General features: G+C 41.1%; 1 protein-coding gene across 1 annotated transcript in view; it reads left to right on the top strand.

Moving 5' to 3' along the window:
* grxcr1a (glutaredoxin and cysteine rich domain containing 1 a) overlaps positions 1–17,115 on the top strand; it is a 58,847-nt gene extending 41,732 nt beyond the window's left edge. The window contains exons 3-4 of the mRNA XM_063042136.1: positions 10,731–10,796; positions 16,369–17,115. Coding sequence (XP_062898206.1) covers positions 10,731–10,796; positions 16,369–16,572 — 270 coding nt within the window. The 3' untranslated portion in view covers positions 16,573–17,115. The remainder of the gene's footprint in view (positions 1–10,730; positions 10,797–16,368) is intronic.
* Positions 17,116–18,072: the final 957 nt, after the last annotated feature.

Here is an 18,072-nt window from a genome sequence, read left to right as displayed (position 1 = left end):
AAGAAGGGGGAACTGATATTGGGTGATAGGAAATAGCAGAGGCTTTGAATGACTATTTTGTGTAGGTCTTCATGGTGGAGGACATGTCTAACATGCCAAAGAGAGATGTTATGGATGTGATGGGAGGTGAGGACCTCAATACAATAGCTATCACTAAAGAGGTAGTGCTGAGCAAACTTGTGGGCCTGAAGATAGATAAGTCCCATGGTCCTGATGGAATGCATCCCAGGATACTGAAAGAAATGACAGAAATTATAGTAGAGGCTTTGGCGATAATTTACCAAAATTCTCTGGGCTCTGGGCAGGTCCTGGTGGATTGGAAGATGATGAATGTCACACCATTATTCAAAAAAGGATGTAGGCAAAAGACAGGTAACTATAGACCAGTTAGTTTAAAGTCTGTATTTGGGAAATGCTTAAAGCTATCATTAAAGAAGAAATAGCGAGCCATCTGGAATGAAATCAGGTAGATGCAGCATGGATTCAGCAAAGGCAGGTCCTGTTTGGCAAACTTACTGGAATTCTTTGAGGATATAATGATCACAGTGGATAGAGGGGAACAGATGGATGTTATTTACTTGAATTTCCAGAAGACACTCAATAAGGTGCCACATAAAAGACTTATTCATAAGATAAGGACGCATAGAGTTGGGGATGATGTATTAGCATGGTTAGAGGATTGATTAACTAATAGAGAGCAGAGAGTTGGGATACATGGGTGTTACTCTGGTTGGCAATCAGTGGTGAGTGGTGTGCTGCAGGGTTGGTGCTAGGCCTGCCACTGTTCAGGATCTGGAAGAGGGGACCAAGCGTAGTGTATCTAAGTTTGCGGATGATACTAAATTGAGTGGAAAAGCAAATTGTGCAGAAATTACAGAGAATCTGCAGAGAGATATAGATAGGTTAAGTAAGTGGGGAAGTGTTAGTAAATGCATTGTCATCCACTTTTGGAAGGAAAAATGAAAGTGCATATTATTATTTAAGTGGTAAAAATTGCAGCATGCTGCTTTGCAGAGGGACTTGGGAGTGAAACATAGAAACATAGAAAACCTACTGCACAATACAGGCCTTTCGGCCCACAAAGCTGTGCTGAAGATATCCTTACCTGAGAAATTACCTAGGATTACCCATAGCCCTCTATTTTTCTGAGCTCCATATACCTGTCCAGGAGTCTCTTAAAAGACCCTATCGTATCTGCCTCCACCACCATTGCCGGCAGCCCATTCCACACACTCACCACTCTCTGAGTAAAAAAACTTACCCCTGACATCTCCTTTGTACCTACTTCCAAGCACCTTAGAACTATGCCTGCTCATGCTAGCTACATCAGCCCTGGAAAAAGCCTCTGACTATCCACACAATCAATACCTCTCATCAACTTATACACCTCTATGAGGTCACCTCTCATCCTCCATCGCTCCAAGGAAGAAAGGCAGAGTTCACTCAACCATGAATCATGAAAGGTTGGTTTGCAGGTGCAGCAGGCTATTAAGAAGGCAAATGGAATTTTGATCTTCATTGCTAGAGGGATTGAATTTAAGAGCAGAGAGGTTATGCTGCAACTGTACAGGGTACTGGTGAGGCCGCACCTGGAGTACTATATGCAGTTCTGGTCTTCATACTTGAGGAAGGACATACTGGCTTTGGAGGCAGTGCAAAGGAGGTTCACCAGACTGATTCCAGAGATGAAGGGGTTAGACTATGAGGAGAGATTGAGTCAGCTGGGACTGTTCTCGTTGGAATTCAGAAGAATGAGAGGAGATCTTATAGAAACATATAAAATTATGAAAGAGATAGATAAACTAGAGGCAGGAACGTTGTTCCACTGGTAGGTGAAACTAAAACTAGGGGACATAGCCTCAAGATTCGGAGGAGTAGATTTTGGGACTGAGTTGAGGAGGAGCTGCTTTTCTCAGAGAATGGTGAGCCTGTGGAATTCTCTTGCCAAGTAAGCAGTGAAGGCTACCTCAGTAAATATACTTAAGACAAGGTTGGATAGATTTTTGCATAGTAGGGAAATAAAGGGTTATTGGGAAAAGGCAGTAGGTAGAGATAAGTCCATGGCCAGATCAGCCATGATCTTACTGAAAGGCAGAGCAGGCTCGATAGGCCAGATGGCCAACTCCTGCTCCTATTTCTTATGTTCTTATATTATTTTTTTGTGATTTCTGGCTCTTTATTAGTAGCTTATTAGCATAGAACATAGAACTCTACAACCCTTTGACCTACGGAGTTGTGCTGACTTCCTCATCTAAAAATCAATCTAACACTTCTCTCCTGCAGAGCCCTCCATTTGTCTTTCATCATGTGCCTATCTAAAAGTCTCTTACGTGTCTGTCCATGTTAAGGTTGATTTTCACTTTTCCATTTTGAGGAGTGACAGACTGAGGGTTTTGATGAGTAGGGATGTTACCTTTATCAGAGGTACTGTAGATTATAGGACCTAGAATAGTACAGCACAGAGCAGACCCTTCAGAAATGGAGTTGTGCCAAATTAATTAAACTAATGGCACCTAATCCCTTTTGCCTGCACAGATCCATTTTGCTCCACTTTGCATATTCATGTTCTCATCTAAGGGCCTCTATTGTATTTACTTCCAGAACCACAATCCAACCCCCATCCTTTGGCAGCAGCATTCCAGGCACCAGCTACTATGTTTAAGAAAATCTTGCCCCGCACATCTCCTTTGAACCTTCCCCCTCTCGTCTTAAGTGCATACGCTTTAGTATTAGACATGTTGACTCTCCTTATTCAAGGAGGTTTTGTCCACATCCATTTCCATGCATTCTGAGGTGGCTGGGGAGGCCACTGATGGGATCTGCAGTGTGGCAGCAGGGAAGTGGAGTGAGTAGTTTGCATTGTTCGGGTTATAAAGCCCAGGCTTCTGCATATTACTTAGAAGGAGATTTGAGCTTTTCGAAGGCTATTCTCCATTCTGAATTATAATGGACAAAGAATTGCCATGAGTTAGGAAAGATGTTCTTTTTCCTAAGGAAACTTTGTAAATGTCCTTAAAAGTATTTCTACAGACCTCCTGATAACCTTTTGCAGTGATGGTTATTTTGGGAATCCGGTGTTGGGTAAATGAATGAAATTATTCCGAGTTTTGATGCTGAGGAAGTCATTTGGGAGAGGATTTTGGTTTACTTGATTATTCTGCTTGTGGTATGAAAGGCCTTGTAGGGCCTGTATTGAAGGGACGAGTGCAATGCTTTGAGGTACTTGCTGGTGGTCTACCTCTCTAAAGATTGGGCTTATTACTGCCTGGGAGACCATAACTTTTGTGCCAAGCTTTAAATCTTGATCTTTGGATGTCCTTCTCTTCAAACTGCGAAAGGCTGTGCTGGCACGCTGATTGATGCCTGCCTTCCATTAAAAGAGGCTCCCAAGATATGTCTATTTCAGAGTCTCCACTGGTGCTGCTTGATCTGCTGAATCCTTCCAGATATTTTTAAAAATTTTTCTCCCAGCAGTCTTTTGTATCCCCAAGATATGTTAAATGGACCATACTTTTCAGGGTCTCATTATGGACTTCTATTGCTGGATGGGGGGGGGGGCAGTGTTGTACATTGGGAAGGGATAGGGAGCCTTTGACTTGCATTGTCATATATTGAGCTCCTCGAAAGCGTGATCTGTGGTACCAGAGCTAGTTATTCATGAGGTAGGTGATATGGTGAGCGAGGTGAGAGGAATGGTAATTTGGCTGTAGTTCCTGATGAAACAGTGGTAGCAGTTGTAGAAGCCCAATAAGCACTGTGACTGTTTGAGGGAGAGTGGTCGGGGCCATTCAATGATGGTATGCACTTTCTCTGGTTCCATGGCCTTGGGGTGAAAGGACATAACTGAGGAAGGAAATGATTGGAGTGTGAAACTGGCATTTTTCTAACAGTACAGTTGTTTTTTAGATGCTGAAGGACTGAACGGACGTGACGGATGTCATCTTGGGAGTCCTTGTCATCGAGGTAGATGAACACATACCAGTGTAGCATATCTTGGAGGATTTTGTTAATGAAGGCTTGGAAAACGGCTGGACTGTAGGAATGTCCAAATAGCTTCATCAAGTATTTGTAGTGGTCAGTGGGCGTTATAAATGCCATCTTCCATTCATCTCTGTGGCTGATGCAGATTGGATTGTACGAAGTTTGTAGAGCTAGTTTGATGACGATCTGGGCCCCGCAGAGTATTTAGAATGCACTATCCAGCAAGGAGAGAGGGTAGCAGTTCTTCATGGTGATCTTGTTGAGTCCATGGTAGTCAATGCAGGCATGGAGACTTCCCATTATTCTTTTTGACAAAGAAGAATTCTGCATGGCTCAGAGCTGGAGTGTTGAATGAAGCCATGCTGTTGTGCTTTGGAGATGTAGTCATTCATGGCTTGTGACTCAGGAGGGGAGAGGGAGAAAAGACAACTCTGGGGAGTGGTGGTGCCTGAAACGAGGTCAATTGCACAGTCGTGTGGGCTGTGAGGCAGAAGGATGCTGGCCTCCCTTTTATTTAAAGCGATGGCTAAGTTGTGGTATTCCTGTGAGAGTTTGGTGAGATCAAGGGTCTTTTAATTCCCATGAATTTATGGGGTGATTTATGGGCAGGTAGGCCCACAACTCAGCAGTGAACCAGATGACCAGGCAAAGTGAGGGTCATGAGTGAAGAGCCAGGGGTAACCCAAGGCAGGGGAAGTGTTGGGTGAGTCGATGAGGAGGAATTGGATGGATCCATAGTACTCTCCAATGTTCATGTGCACAGGCTGTGTGCACGTTCTGACCATCTCAGACCCCAAGTCAATGGCTTTGATGCATAAGCGGTGAGAAATAGGCTTGGTAGGGAGTCCAAGCGGCACACTCAGAGTCTGGTCCTGAAAGCCTCCTGTGTGCGTAAAGCCTTCGGGGTGTGGAGTCTCCTGAAGAATGAATGACAGTTAAATGTTAGAACCCCAAAGCCTCCCCAGCTCCCCCCTCCCATGCATAAGCAGCAGCAAAGCAACAACCCCTCCCCAACCAGCAAAAAGCATCAGCGTCTCCCACCGAGCACTCAAGCATACAGCAAAGCATCAATAAAAACACAGACTTGCAGTACCCCAAAGACTACTCGTTCACCCGGTAATTTGACATACCACAGGCTCTATCTCTCTCTAATAAGGGAAAAAGAGGTGTCCCTGTTTCACAGCGAGAGAGGAAACATAACAAAATAACTCGCTGATTTATGGTGTTAAAAATCTGTTGCGTTGCTTCTTCTGAGCTCTATGCCCAAAGAACTCAGGTCTCTGAGCACATAGCCAGCAGCAAGCTCACTGCTTTCGATCTTCTGTGTACTCCCACGACAGGGAGGAATTGGAGCAGGGGGCAGGGATTCAAGTTTTTGGATCATTGGGACCTCTTTTGGCGCAGGTGTGACCTGTACAAAAAGGATGGGTTACATTTGAATCCTAGGGGGACCAATATCCTGTCAGGGAGATTTGCAAGGGCTACTGAGGTGATTTTAAATTAGAATGGTGGGGGGTGGGAATCAAATTAAAGAGACTAGGAGAGAGGAGGTTAGTTCACAACAGGGGGATGGGAACCAGTGCAGAGAGACAGAGGGGTGTAAAACGAGGGTAGAAGCAAAAAGTAGTAAGGTGAAAAGTAAAAGTGGCAGGCTGGCAAATCCAAGGCAAAAATCAAAAAAGGCCACTTTTCAACATAATTGTATAAGGGCTAAGAGTGTTGTAAAAGCGAGCCTGAAGGCTTTGTGTGTCAATGCAAGGAGCATTCATAACAAGGTGGATGAATTAAAAGTGCAGATTGTTATTAATGAATATGATATAGTTGGGATCACAGAGACATGGCTCCAGGGTGACCAAGGATGGGAGCTCAACATTCAGGAATATTCAATATTCAGGAGGGATAGACATGAAAGAAAAGGAGGTGGGGTAGCATTGCTGGTTAGAGAGGAGATTAATGCAATAGAAAGGAAGGACATTAGCCGGGAGGATATGGAATCGATATGGGTAGAGCTGCATAACACTAAGGGGTAGAAAACGCTGGTGGGAATTGTGTACAGGCCACCTAACAGTAGTAGTGAGGTTGGGGATGGTATTAAACAGGAAATTAGAAAGGTGTACAATAAAGGAACAGCAATTATAATGGGTGACTTCAATCTACATATAGATTGGGTGAACCAAGTTGGTAAGGGCTCTGAGGAAGAGGATTTCTTGGAATGTATGCGGAATGGTTTTTTGAACCAACATGTCGAGGAACCAACTAGAGAGCAGGCTATTCTAGACTGGGTAGTGAGCAATGAGGAACAGTTAATTAGCAATCCTGTTGTGAGAGGCCCCTTGGGTAAGAGTGACCATAATATGGTGGAATTCTTCATTAGGATGGAGAGTGACATAGTTAATTCAGAAAGAAAGGTTCTGAACTTAAAGAAGGGTAACTTTGAAGGTATGAGACGTGAATTAGCTAAGATAGACTGGGAAATGACACTTAAAGGGTTGACGGTGGATATGCAATGGCAAGCATTTAAAGATCGCATGGATGATCTACAACAATTGTTCATCCTAGTTTGGCAAAAGAATAAATCAAGGAAGGTAGTGCACCTGTGGCTGACAAGGGAAATTAGGGATAGTATCAATTCCAATGAAGAAGCATACAAGTTAGCCAGAAAAAGTGGCTCACCTGAGGACTGGGAGAAATTCAGAGTCCAGCAGAGGAGGACAAAGGGCTTAATTAGGAAGGGGGATAAAAGATTATGAGAGAAAACTGGTAGGGAACATAAAAACTGGCTGTAAACGCTTTTATAGATATGTGAAAAGAAAAAGATTGGTTAAGACAAATGTGGGTCCCCTACAGACAGAAACAGGTGAATTGATTATTGGGAGCAAGGACATGGCAGACCAATTGAATAACTACTTTGGTTCTGTCTTCACTAAGGAGGACATAAATAATTTTCCGGAAATAGTAGGGGACAAAGGGTCCAGTGAGATGGAGGAACTGAGGGAAATACATGTTAGTAGGGAAGTGGTGTTAGATAAATTGAAAGGATTAAAGGCAGATAAATCCCCAGGGCCAGATGGTCTGCATCGCAGAGTGCTTAAGGAAGTAGCCCAAGAAATAGTGGATCCATTAGTGATAATTTTTCAAAACTCTTTAGATTCTGGACTAGTTCCTGAGGATTGGAGGGTGGCTAATGTAACCCCACTTTTTAAAAAAGGAGGGAGAGAGAAACCGGGGAATTATAGACCGGTTAGCCTAACATAGGTGGTGGGGAAAATGCTAGAGTCAGTTATCAAAGATGTGATAACAGCATATTTGGAAAGCGGTGAAATCATCGGACAAAGTCAGCATGGATTTGTGAAAGGAAAATCATGTCTGACGAATCTCATAGAATTTTTTGAAGATGTAACTAGTAGAGTGGATAGGGGAGAACCAGTGGATGTGGTATATTTGGATTTTCAAAAGGCTTTTGACAAGGTCCCACACAGGAGATTAGTGTGCAAACTTAAAGCACACGGTATTGGGGGTAAGGTATTGATGTGGATAGAGAATTGGTTAGCAGACAGGAAGCAAAGAGTGGGAATAAACGGGACCTTTTCAGAATGGCAGGCAGTGACTAGTGGGGTACCGCAAGGCTCAGTGCTGGGACCCCAGTTGTTTACAATATATATTAATGACTTAGATGAGGGAATTAAATGCAGCATCTCCAAGTTTGCGGATGACACGAAGCTGGGCGGCAGTATTAGCTGTGAAGAGGATGCTAAGAGGATGCAGGGTGACTTGGATAGGTTAGGTGAGTGGGCAAATTCAAGGCAGATGCAATTTAATGTGGATAAATGTGAGGTTATCCACTTTGGTGGCAAAAACAGGAAAACAGATTATTATCTGAATGGTGGCCAATTAGGAAAAGGGGAGGTGCAATGAGACCTGGGTGTCATGATACACCAGTCATTGAAAGTGGGCATGCAGGTACAGCAGGCGGTGAAAAAGGCGAGTGGTATGCTGGCATTCATAGCAAGAGGATTCAAGTACAGGAGCAGGGAGGTACTACTGCAGTTGTACAAGGCCTTGGTGAGACCACACCTGGAGGATTGTGTGCAGTTTTGGTCCCCTATTCTTGCCATAGAGGGAGTACAAAGAAGGTTCACCGGATTGATTCCTGGGATGGCAGGACTTTCATATGATGAAAGACTGGATCGACTAGGCTTATACTCATTGGAAAATAGAAGATTGAGGGGGGATCTTATTGAAACGTATAAAATCCTAAAGGGATTGGACAGGCTAGATGCAGGAAGATTGTTCCCGATGTTGGGGAAGTCCAGAACGAGGGGTCACGGTTTGAGGATAAAGGGAAAGCTTTTTAGGACCGAGATTAGGAAAAACTTCTTCACACAGAGAGTAGTGAATCTGTGGAATTCTCTGCCACAGGAAACAGTTGAGGCCAGTTCATTGGCTATATTTAAGAGGGAGTTAGATATGGCCTTTGTGGCTAAAGGGATCGGGGGTATGGAGGGAAGTCTGGGGCGGGGTTCTGAGTTGGATGATCAGCCATGATCATACTGAATGGCGGTGCAGGCTCGAAGGGCTGAATGGCCTACTGCTGCACCTATTTTCTATGTTTCTATGTTTCTATGACATATAGGGCAGCGGCACTGGCCTCGAATCTGCCTGCCTCCAGAACCACAAAAATCTGGCACCCTGAAGGCACGCTAGTCTTCCAGGCCGCATCCCTGGCATATTGAAAAGCGGCCAGTCGTGAGGCCCTGAGAGCAGGTCCCATTTCCGCAAAGAACCGAAGTCAACATGTAACTCCAGGTTAGGGTCTTCAAAAGAACCTTGAAAGGGAAAAAAAGAAATCAACGATAGAAATTGAGCTGTTTCTGAAGATGCAAGAAAAGGAGTTGCCATTTGGCACCATCATCCTCCTAAACTCCAGCCAATGGGATTTAGTAGAATTGTTAACAGTTCTATTTGTTGCCCACAAAGCATTGCCGTGTCTCGCCATCTTCTGGCATTTTACTTCAGGTCCTTCAGTTTCCTCCTACATCCCAAAGATATTTGAGTTGGTAGGTTTACCGGCTTTTGTAAATTGCCCCACTGTAGATGAGAGGTGGAATTAGGGAGGAGAGATGAAGAATGAGAGAATTAGTGTAGGTTTAGTGTAAATGGGGGTTTGATGATAGCCAAGGAGTCAGCTTCCATTCCATCTGTCTATATAACTCTAATAGTTTTGGCAATACAGTTTCCGCAATACATGTAGTCGAATGGAACTACATTTCTGAGGGAAGCCAAACCTGTGAAGGATTCTTCATAATCTTTCTCAGCTGTAAGCGTTGAAGCCATTTATATCACATTGTAAACATTTAGAATGATTTTGAATGATTCTATAAAATCAGTATGTCAAATATTACATTCAACTAGAATTAAAAGGTACTGTACACGTTGTAAAGATTACATTCTGTGCAACTTTGATGCAAATGGAGCTGTGCTGGAGCAGTAGAAAATCAAAAGGAAATTAGAGAAAGATATTACATCAGGACTAATGTGGAATAGTTAAATCAGATATTGGCTCTATTCAATATTACTGTTGATGGAATGTGCTTCATTTTCTGAGAACTCCCCCTCACTGTTCGTCAGTGAGAAGGTGCTAATCAGCAGCTGGGCATTCTCATACAGGGAAGGAGATTCGGAGGAAGACATTCAGGACCACCTGCGCACGATTTGTAAAAGCTATTTGCAATACAGTTGTCAGCCAACTGTAATTAAATCAGACTGCAGGAAATAATAAACTGAAATATTTGATCACTGTGATGAAGGAAAAGATGAAGGTGTGGACAATTTCTTGGTTTGTGTGTTTGCCATTATTTTATGCTTGTATTTGTTCTTAAGTTACTTTTAAAGAATGGAGATAAAAATAATTTATCTCTGAATTTATGTTCTGAAACAAGTAAAAATGTCTGTTTGCAGAATTGATTACACAACATCTTGCAGCGTAGGTATGTTGTACTTAACCATGCAATATAACTAGATGGCCCAGCATAAAAGAATTTGCACCTACTACACTAACATCTGCATGTAACCAGCTGTAATAATGATGTAACTCATGTGTGATAGAACTATTATTGCAGATAAATCAGCAATTCGTGTATATATCACAGTACTGCAAAAAAGTTATCAGAATAATGAAAGGAAAAACAAACTGAAGGGATCCCTAGAGTACTAGCAAGCTATTCAAATAAACATCTGCTGCAATTCTGCTTTTCTTTATCTTGATCCTTTTTCTGTCTGAATCAGTAGAAATATGACACCTGACTTCTGCAGCCCAGAGTTAGTGAGGCAACAAGAAGCATATTTCACACAACGGTGAATGCTGCCCTGCCGAAAACGGAGAAGTGAAGACTGCACTGAGCTTAACAGTGGCTCTCCTGCAGTTAAACAAAGTGTTGACATGCGCTGGCTTGGCTTGTACTAATAGGGTGAGGCCAAATATCGTCATAACCTTAGTGGGAATCATTGACTTCCGGGGAAGAAAGGAGGGAGGAAGCACAAGGGGAGTATATTGGCAAACAAATGTACACTAAGAATTTTAAACTCTTTTGTCTATATTCTTAAAACAAATGAGCTATAATTATCAGCCTGCTGATGTGTACAGTGCAAAATGAAACTAAGTTAGTTCAATTAAAAATGATAGATACTCATGAATTTTGGGGATTTGATGTAAAGCTTCTCAGAGCTACTGTGCATTTATTTGCTAACAGGGTGCAGAGAAAATATTGTCAATGAATGAATCAGGAGAGCTGCAAGATCTCTTAACAAAGATTGAGGTAAATATATTTTTAAACGAAAATAGCGTGCTTTAGGTTTAGACAACTCTTATATTTGTTAATATGCTTGTATTGTTTCCTGCTTAATACAATCTCAGAGTTTAGTACTGAACTGCAGTTTGTAATCTGTAGATTGCTTATTGGACTCTGATGGCCTTAACATCTATTCTTATTTTTGTTTTTTGGCCCCATTTATTATGCAGACAATATTATTTAACTCCCTCTATACTGCACACTTTCTAACTGATTGTTTCTTTTCTCTTGATGCTTCTAAATAAAATTAACATAATATGCTTTTTTGGTTTTTCCATTATCTGACATGATTTGAGACCTTAAAACCATTTAGAGATTAAAATGTGCACTGTGATCCATTGACCATTAATTTGAATAAACTTTCATATAATTATGACTACCCAGACCCAGTGTAGCTGAATATGATAATACCCAAGGAATGTGAGAATGCCTGGGACATGATTTTATGGCCAATGTCAATCTTCTTCCTTTTTTCTGAACAACAGGTGGTCAAATTGAAAGGGCAATTTTGGAGTTGATCTATGGTGGATAACAGTTGTGGGAAGGGCAGAATTTTGGACACCCATTGCAGGATATAGAAGTTCAGAGCTGGACTGGTAGATAAGAAAAAAATCATTTTGATAGGTTGTAGATCAAAGATAGAGCTTGGGCATGAGAGAGAATATGAAAGTGGAAGGCAGGGATAATCGTTAAAAAGGTAGAATGGGGAGTGGACAAAGGGCCTCTGGAAGTCAATAATATAGCAATGATTTTTGTTGACCAAAATTAATGTGAATTAATTACTATAAACTGATGGGATTAAGGTGTACACTAAGCAGGCTACTGCTTTGCTACCCTTGTGAAGCAATCTGAGCTTTCACTGCAGCCAACATTGTCCTGATGTTTGCACTGTGTGCTGTCTTCAAGTGGGTGGTCACAAACTGAACACTTGCTGCCACATCAGTGGAGCTTCTACCTGGACCAAGGCAGCTGCTGCACAGGAGCTTTAAATCTGGTAAAGTGGACTCAGATCACACAGCAGTCTCACAAGGAAAGTTTCCTGTCCACTTGTGGCTTCCCATTTCCTCATCACAGTCACTGTGGAGGGATTTTAATGTGGGGAAGCGGAATAAATCCTGATCATATTAAATGGCAGGGCAGGCTTGAGGGAGCAAGTAGCCTGATTTCTTATCCAGCATGTAAGCTGCTAACACAAGCTTTCACTTTCTTTCTGGACTGTCCAGAGTGCCCTCGTGTCTGAGGACTCACCACATGGAAATAGATCATAGAATACAGAAAATACAGCACAGATACAGGATGTTATATTGCACTAATTAATCTTGCATCACATAATTAAAACAGCCAGCCCCTCAGAGATCCTGCCCTCTCCTGTCTGCAAAGTGCCAAGAGCTAATCCGGTGGATGTGAGTGCCGTTGCAGGGAAATAACATCTACTCTGCCATTGCAGCTCTGTCAGAATACCTTGCACATGAAATGGCAGAGGCCCATTCATATTAAAGGGTGGAGGACAGAGACGAGGGTCACACTTGTACAACTGTATGGGACTGTGGAATGAGTGGGAAGTGGGATTTGAGCGGTTTACAGGGATACACATGGCTGAGCCCAGGATAACAACATTCTCCCACGAGATTTGGGCATGCTAGCATCTCCCACTTAACACCAGCTGCCCCAACACCCCCACCCCAACAGTCTACCACTGCAACCTCTCCAAAACAGAGGGAAGAATGTTAGTGAGGGAGTTTCGGTGTTTATGGGCATTGCTACCGTGGGTGAGCACCTGTAAGTGAGTGAAGGGTTTGACATACAGTATAACTATGAGTGTTGGAATGGAGGTAAATATGTGACTGCACGCACTAAATTAGATAAATTAGATGAGCTTGCTCATTAACACTCTTGGAGCACTGAAACTGGGTACAATGGGCATTAGTCTTTGCAAATGCTCTCTCCATTTCTGCCTAATGTGCTTAAAGTTCTCCTCTCCCTCCAGTGCTGCCAGTTGGTTCTCACTCCTCCCTAATGGGTGTGAGAGCTTCCCGCAACAGCTAGATTCAGAGATTCTGAATGAGACTGAATTTATAAATCACTTAGGCATGCCTGGAAATCATAAACACAGCTGTAACTTTCACAACTTCATACACTCCTGTTTGATGCAATGAGGACTCTCTGTGCCAATTGACCTTTTCACATTAAGGACCAACAGGGTATATCATTACATATTTAATCAGAGTATGTGAGGCAGATAATGCCAAATTAATGCACAGGGGCATGCACCCAAGGATTCTAAAACCAAGGATACTGCAGTTGTTGGGTGGTCATTGCTGGTCCATATTTAACTTGATTTTAGAAATCTGCAAAATGAGGTGACAACAGCTGCTCATGAAAGTAGTTTCAGAGAATGAACACAAATCAGGAATTGAAATTAAAGTCGTGTGTTTACTGAACATAGCAGAGCTATACTTAGACTTTGCTAAACACCAGAAGGCGCGTTTAGCAGCTTTACCGTAGTCAGGGAATTTCACAGTGAATCATGCTTACAGGGGCTTAATATAATAACCACTTGCATACAACATAAGGTTGTCAGTACAAAATGCTGGCAAGTAAACTTACAACTTCCTCAAAGACTAATACCGAATCCAACTGCAAAAAGCTTTAAAATTCAAAATGCATGAGAGTCAGCATCTGCAAGGCTTTGATTTGCTTATTTTTGACTGCAGTGTGTGTATATAGAATGGCTGTGTATAAATGAGAGAGGGAGAGAGGGAGAGAGGGAAAGAGAGAGAGAGAGAATTGCACTGGGCAATACACAAGCTAACAACAAAATGCCTTTGAGTATTGGCTATAGTGCATGGTACTTGCTGCCTTTTCTAGCATTTCTGACAGTGGCATAGATAGGATAGGTGGTAGGAATCATTCTCTTAGGACAGTGGAATCTAGAACCATTGGACACAGATTTAAGATGAGAGAGGAGCAATATAAAGGAGATTTGAGGGTTATGTTTTAACAAAGAGGGCGAAGAAACGAGTTGCCCGAGGAGGTAGTGGAGACAGATACAGATACAGCTCATTAAAGGTGTTTAGGAGGGTAATTGGTTAGGAGAGGCATAGAGAGTTGAGGCCTAATTTGGAGAAATGGGATAAACGTTGATAGGCATGAACAAGCTGGGTCAAAATGTCTCATTCCTAAGCTGTACATTACTATGACTCCATGATTCAAGGTATTACTGTGGCTGGGCAATTTAAATCAAAAGTTTTGATTGCTAGAGCACAGAAAAGGCCCTTTGTCCCATCATGAACATCTATAGCACCCATTTATACCACTCATTTACCTACATTAGGACAATTGCCTTTTATGCCTTTCCAATTCTAAAACTTCTGTAAAACTTAACTGTTTTGAAAGTTCCTGCCTCTGCCACTTCCTCAGGCCCTTCCACATTCCAATCACTCTTTTGAAATAATTCCCTCTGAGATCTCCTCCCTGTCACCTTCAACTCGTGCTGTACATTCATACATTCAGAGGCAGTGAAATTGGAATCCCTAAAATTTGCAAATCTCTCTTTCTTTCTTTTTTTTTCTTTTTAAATCTTTTTATTGAATAAGTATACAAAAAGGTAAGCCATATAGGCACTAATACACTGTTAAAATATAATAAAATTACAGAAGGTGTCAATACCAAAAAAAATACTACAAACAATGTAATTTAAACATAAGAAACCAAGATAACATAATAGTATACTAAATTTTATATATATATCAATAGAAGAAAAGAAAAAAAAACCCCAAAATAGGTAACAATTTTCCTTTACTTAGGAAAAGATCGGTAAATTATGCATTAAGTTAATTGAAAATTTAGCCAAGCATTTAATTGTGCATTACATGTAGGAATAATGCAGTGACTATTTTTAGAATATTAGAAAGTATTTAGTTTTGAAATGTAGCCTGAATGATGATTTAAATTTCCTTTGGGATTAAATAAATGCTAAGGTAGTCAGTTACCTTAAGTGAAACCACCAGCGAATAAAAAGGAGATTTCTTCATCCATAATATACAAGCGTTTGTAATTAGGCAAAAAGGCATACTGTGATAAGATAAGAAATTCTGAAGAAAACAACTGTTGCTAGAGAGCTGTCAGACAATATTTTCGAAGTATAAAACAGAGTGACTTTACGGGCTGAGAATCCTTTGCTTTATCTAAAAGCAGCAGGAAATTGAAAAGCCAAGGAATGGTAGAGCACAGGGCTTTTTCGCCAACGGTCTAATTTAAGTTTACTAAACAGAGAATTATTGAGACAACTCAGGCAAATTCTTGTTCAGCACTGCTGGTCTACTCTGGCTCCACACATGCCTTGAGTGTGTTTATCATACAGAACATGACATTTACTATGTTCCTTGAAGAATGGGAATTATGCAATTGGACTGCAGTTAGTATTAAATAATGCAAATGTAAGATGGGGGAGTGATATCTCAGAGTTTTTGAATTCATCCTTAAGGAAAATAAAGAGAGATTTTACAATTGCATCTTTAAACTTTTCCCTATGGCTCATCACTCTTGCCTCAAGAATTTTTTGTGAGAATGAGATGATCTCACTCCTCCTTTTCTCTGTAACATCCTGCAGCATTACAACCCTCTTAGACTTCCTTGTTCCTTCACTTCTGCACTGCCGTGCGCCTCAGCTTCCTCTGTTTTGCCACCAGCAACCATCCCTTCAGCAATCTAAACCCTCTGACGTTCTCGCCCTGCACATCACCATCTCCTTCTCTTTCTTATACAGTTCCTATGAACTAAATCCTGAAGCAAGCTTTGGTAAATTACGCTATTATTACATTCTTTAGCCTGAAGTTTGACCATTTTCTTGCTTGATATTGTAGGATATTTTATCATGTTAGCTATACTCAGAAGGAAACTGGGTATGTATTTGAAAGTAAAAGTCACAGTGTGAAGGTGGGTGGGGAAGTGGGACCAGTATAAGGCATGGAATCAATGGGCCAAATGTCCTCCTTATTATACATCTATGCTAAACAAAAGATTTTTTTTCTTGAATTGTTAAGAATAAAATTGAATATGATCAATCAGTTGGGACTGATATTAGCTCATCCATCTACAGGTGAATTGTTTATTGATACAACTAGCTGGACACTTGGACTTGATGGATAATGTGCTGCTCCTTATATTTATTATATAATTAGAGATAAAACTGCAGAGAGACTGTAATAAGAGCCTCTAGTTGTTGCCAAGCACACCTTCATGCCATGAATTCATTTCCTTTATAACACCCACCTTGAAGAAACATATCACCATTTCCCATATTCTAATTACAATCATCCCTGCAGCTCCAGACAATAGCAATGTTTATTTGGTATTTTGTTTGAGTCAAGGATAAATTTGAATAATACTCTTGAGATCTTCTAGTGTTGAAGTTGTTCTCTGATGGTAATTTTAGTCGCTTCTTTTCTGAGTGAAGCTATGTGCCTAAATTCTTTTTAGACATTTTCAAAGCAAAGGCACGATACTAAAAGAATGTATTTGCCTCTTTTTCTTTTAGAAAGTCCAGCACCCACTGGAGTGTTCAGCTTGTGGAGGTTTTGCATTTGTTCCGTGTTCAGTGTGCCATGGGAGCAAGATGTCCGTGTTTCGAAATTGCTTCACTGATTCCTTTAAATGCCTTAAGTGTACCTCTTGCAATGAAAATGGATTACAGCATTGCAGGCTCTGTGTGAAGTCAAACTCCCATCATCATGGAAAATAACATTCTAATGGCATTTGTCATGGCTCGACAGTAAATGTGTCCATAGGAACCTGCCTTTTCTGATCTTAATTTCAGCACACTAATTAATTGCAATGGAAATTAAAATCCCAATTGCCACTCTGCTTTTGCTGGAAGAGCAAAATAAATAAAAAAAAAAATCATTAGGTACTAAATTGTGAGTTGCCTATTCCGAAAATTAAACTTGATTTGTATTTTGGGACAAAGTGGGTTACATTTTGCCTCCAGCCTGCTTCACCTTCATTCACAAAAACTTTCAAACATTAGGTGCAAACATTGTTGTTCATTCCTTTTGTTGAGAGGCATGAACAGGGCATTGGGAGTGTATGTGTAGTAAAAAAGCTGGGTAGAGACTACAAATCACAAGTAATATACAACACTGAAATGTTTAATGGAACTGTTAAAGGACAAATAAAGGAAACCATATGAAATCTATGAGAAATACTTTTATTTGGACTGGTTGAGTCTTTTTTCCATCCTGTTAACTTGTACTTTTTCTTAAAATATATGGATAAATTAACTATATCTAACTATGGACTTAATTACTTGCTGACCGTTAAGCCATTGATGTTTAGGGCAGCAATAGAGTTTCTCCATCTTTGTCTGGACAGAAGGATTTTTTATTGCTATTTTCGTAACAATAGTTTTTTGACCATTCAGGGGTTTTAGCCCTGAGCTGAACCCCTGAACCTGGAGGACCAGTGGACCACTCTTAGTCTGGCCTCTGCCCTTTGACCTGTTTGGCATGGGTTACCCTACCAAGAGCTATAGCATAAGGCCCTGATTCCAACCAACGTAGCTCTTCAAGTCTTTAAGGCACGCAAAGCTCCAAACCATACAACAAGGTTGTGGTCCTCTTGGAGGGACCATGGGCTAGTACTCCTTTAATTTAGTATGTGCATCACCTCCTGCACACACAGGTACAACCTTTACAGTAATAATCAAGGTAGAACTCTCACTGGAGACTAAAACAATAAATACTTTCTCATGCATTGTTGGTTTTCTTGGCAAGAACAGTGTTTATGGCTCATCTCCTAATTGCTTTTGACTGAATAGTTGGCTAAGCTGTTTCAGGATACAGCTAAGTGCAAACAATATTGTGGTAAGGCTGGAGTCATAAGGAAGCTGGACTGGATAAGGTCAGCAGTTTTCCTTCTGTAAAGGACATCTGTTAATCAGGTGTTTTTTTTAACAGGAGTCTGGTAGTTTGTTAGGCCCCATTACATTTTGATTTCAGGTTTATTGGAAAACTTCCAAGCTGAGATGCCAATATTTGAACCTATGTCTCCAGATTATAAGTATAGGCTTCTGGGTCAATAACTTAGTTACATAACTGTTGTGTATGTAATATTTCAGTTATATTTGAGTAGAATTGTAAATATATCGATTGATTAAGCATTCTTGTTTATTTAATTAATTTATTATCAGTTATATGTAAAAGTATGTGAATGGCATATATCATCATGCCAACATGTCATATGT

The sequence above is a fragment of the Mobula hypostoma genome, chromosome 3 (genome assembly GCF_963921235.1).
Source record: "Mobula hypostoma chromosome 3, sMobHyp1.1, whole genome shotgun sequence".
Lineage (NCBI taxonomy): Eukaryota > Metazoa > Chordata > Chondrichthyes > Myliobatiformes > Myliobatidae > Mobula > Mobula hypostoma.
The sequence above is the reverse complement of the archived record's forward strand: the minus strand, read 5'-3'. Positions and strand labels throughout refer to the sequence as shown.